Below are 3,218 nucleotides of genomic sequence, written 5' to 3' on the forward strand. Positions count from 1 at the left end.
GATTATCGAGCATAGGGCAGTTAAAGACATGGTAGTTTTACCATCCATAAAATATTGAGAGCTCGGAAATGTTCAAATCATCAAACAGAGCCCTGAAAGAAAATGAACTCCTCTCATCTAATATTAAAAAACTGGAATCTCAGGTGGAATATATGGAAGACTCATGTTAATAATGTTGCTGAAATAAAAGGCATTCCCATTAATTTGATGAAAATACAGATCAGGTGTTTTTAATTTTGTTGAGAAGCTGAATCTTGACCTGGTGAATACTGACATTGACTTCCCGAAGGCCAAAAACAAGAAACTGGGTATGCACCACCCTGATCATCCTTTTGTAGACCTCACAGAACTACATAGGTTACTTTTCACAATGTTATAGGCACTGAACAAACTTAAAAGAACACTGCAGAGTATGTGTAAATACTTTGTCCGTGTTTTGCTGGCCCATCTTTCTTAACCTAGCAAAACGACAACTTTTACTGTCTATCCTACTATCTACCAACTTACAAAAAAGTTTTTCATTTCAAATTAATACAATGACATCGTATTCATTGGGCTTCATTTTAATCAGGAACACGAGTCTTCTTGATTACACATCAAGTTGAAAATTAACTAATATTTTATATGTACAGGTATAAGACATACTACTTTTGTATATATCAGCTGATTACTATGTGTCTATTGCAGTCTACATATATTTGCAGGAGTAGTGACAGTAGCAATGATAATACCGTTATGAATGGCGAAAAAAGAAAGGATTCAACTACTATCGGAATGTATGCATGAGAAATAATATTTATCTACGAGGTATTATTTTCCATAAACAGTCATAGAGGCACACACTTCATCACTCTATGATAGGTACTTACCCTTTTTAATTGCAATTATGACTAAACACAGGCAATCGTAATTACTGATGTTGCTTCCGGGGCCGATCTTCGAGCAAAAACAACACTGAACGACATTATTTATCAGAACTAAATCCACATCCGGAGCACTGCAGGCGAAAATGCTTTCTTTCAACAAATCATAGAAGGCACAAATAACGATTTCAGATTTGTCATCATCACCATTTCCACTACTGTTGATTTCCTATAGTGAAAAGATTGCGATCAAATCCACTCTTTAAAGTAGAATTCATAAGATTCAAATATAATAATGCTCTAACCAAATATTCACAAATTAGTCGATTGTTCCGACGTATTCTCTCATAGAGGTATTTTGATGATTCAGAACACTCATCATCCGCACGGTCATCCAATTTCAATAAGCAACTTCCAAACTTTTCTAACCTAAATAGGTTAGATAGAGTTTGGAAGTATTCTTTCACAGGTTCCATATGCTGCTGTCCACAAAACCGATATCGCATAAAATCACCAAAAACTTCCCATATATTCAATCATACAGATCTTATTCTTCCAAGATAAAACTTAAATCAAGTTAAATGGGTGATATCGATGCACTATCATTAGCGTAAGCTCAAATTCTGGGGAAAGAAAGGTACTTTTACTGTTTTGGCTGCATGCTAACCGTTTGAACACCACCATGTATGATTGTTATTTTCGGTTTTCTTTTGTTAACAATCTTCGATTCTATATGATGGATTCGAGACGATCGAAATCTGATGGAATGATGTCTTTTCAAAAACTCTACGGTACAAAAGTTGTGGAATGGCACACTTTTATGAAAATGTATGCACATTCTATGTGACAGTAGCTTCGTGTGACAACTTTGCTGGTGGAACAGAATGCCTAAACAATGCTTTCTGTAAGAATTGTAACAGCTGATCATTATATGACAGCACCGTCCCCAGATTTGGATGTCTTCTACTCTGATTTTCGTGGCTGTGAAGTGAAGCAAGTACCTGTAATAAGAATATTTGGTTCCAATGCGACAGGTATAATAGTTTCGTTTGAACTTGTCTCTGTTACTGACTTGAAATTTGGAAAATTTACTAGTATTGTTTACTCTAATTGTGTAGGGAAAAAGGTTTGTCTTCATGTCCACGGGGTGTTTCCTTATATATATGTACCATACGATGGGTTTGAACCCCACGAGCGTGAGGCCTACAGATTGTCATCTGGTTTGGATAAGGCTTTAAATGTTTCATTGGGAAAATCCAGTGCAACTACACAGCATGTATTCAAGATATCTCTGGTATCAGGGAGGTGTGTGTTTGATGTTAATGCTTAAAACTTTTGTTTCAAAGGAATTAGTGATGCTGCTCATGATGTTGTCTTGTTGGATGCTTATATTCAATTTTATGCTCAACATTTTCAGGCCATTTTATGGATTTCATGAAAAAGAGCATCAGTTCTTTAAAATATATTTATATAATCCAGTTATGGTAAAGAGAACAGCAGATTTATTGCAGGTACATTTTCTGCACTTTCTCTGGTTATAATGATGTAGTTTTATAAAAATTAATATTGTGCTAATTTTTATCTCACATGATTTTCACAGAGTGGAGCTGTTTTAGGTAAAAGTTTTCAGCCTCATGAAGCACACTTAAGTTTTATTTTGCAGTTTTTCATTGACTTCAATTTATATGGTATGAATTTCATTAATTTATCCAAAGTATTTTATCGCCGTCCCCAAAATGTAATAGGTAAGAGATAACTACATTATTTTGTAAGTCCTGTGTGAATGATTTCATGAGCCAGTTGTGAAAGATTGTCATTCATTTTGGTAAACTGCTTTGATTAATGCAAGCTTTTGTACATATTACAGAAACCGGAATTAATACACCTAGTGAATGTATCAACAGGAGTATTTCCAGTGATACAGCTTTGCATAAGAATTATAAATGTTCACCTGAAGAGTTTTATTTGCCAGAAAGTATTCCGCGGATGAGTTGCTGTGAAATAGAAATTGATGCTTTAGCCACTGCAATATCCAATAAACAAACTGTTTCGGGTATGTAATTCATCTCATTGCTAGCTCCCAGAGTTTTAGAAAAAGATTAGCAAATACAATAATAATGGTTGATATTCTTTTTGCAGTGCCACTGAACCTAAGTTTAAGTACAGTTAATATTTCCTTGGATGACGCATAACATTTTATAGTATGGTGTGGTATGATTCAAAAAAATTAAACTGTAATATTCTGTTACCTCTGTTACTTATTTTTTACAATGCTCTTTCATTATCCTTGGGAGCAGTACAGTTTTTGAAAGTTCAGAGTTAGGTGTATTTACTGCAAAATTTAGGTGGATAGGC

General features: G+C 34.5%; 1 protein-coding gene across 1 annotated transcript; it reads left to right on the forward strand.

The window, feature by feature from the left end:
• The first annotated feature begins 1,718 nt into the window (after positions 1-1,718).
• On the forward strand, positions 1,719-3,055 carry LOC139690935 (DNA polymerase zeta catalytic subunit-like). Its single transcript, XM_071588618.1, has 5 exons — positions 1,719-1,897; positions 1,982-2,168; positions 2,281-2,374; positions 2,464-2,608; positions 3,003-3,055. Exons 1-5 carry the CDS (start codon positions 1,759-1,761, stop codon positions 3,053-3,055), a joined length of 618 nt encoding a protein of 205 aa, XP_071444719.1. The 5' UTR covers positions 1,719-1,758.
• Positions 3,056-3,218: the final 163 nt, after the last annotated feature.

Source organism: Hetaerina americana, unplaced genomic scaffold (assembly GCF_022747635.1).
Source record: "Hetaerina americana unplaced genomic scaffold, ioHetAmer1.1.p SCAF_1, whole genome shotgun sequence".
NCBI lineage: Eukaryota > Metazoa > Arthropoda > Insecta > Odonata > Calopterygidae > Hetaerina > Hetaerina americana.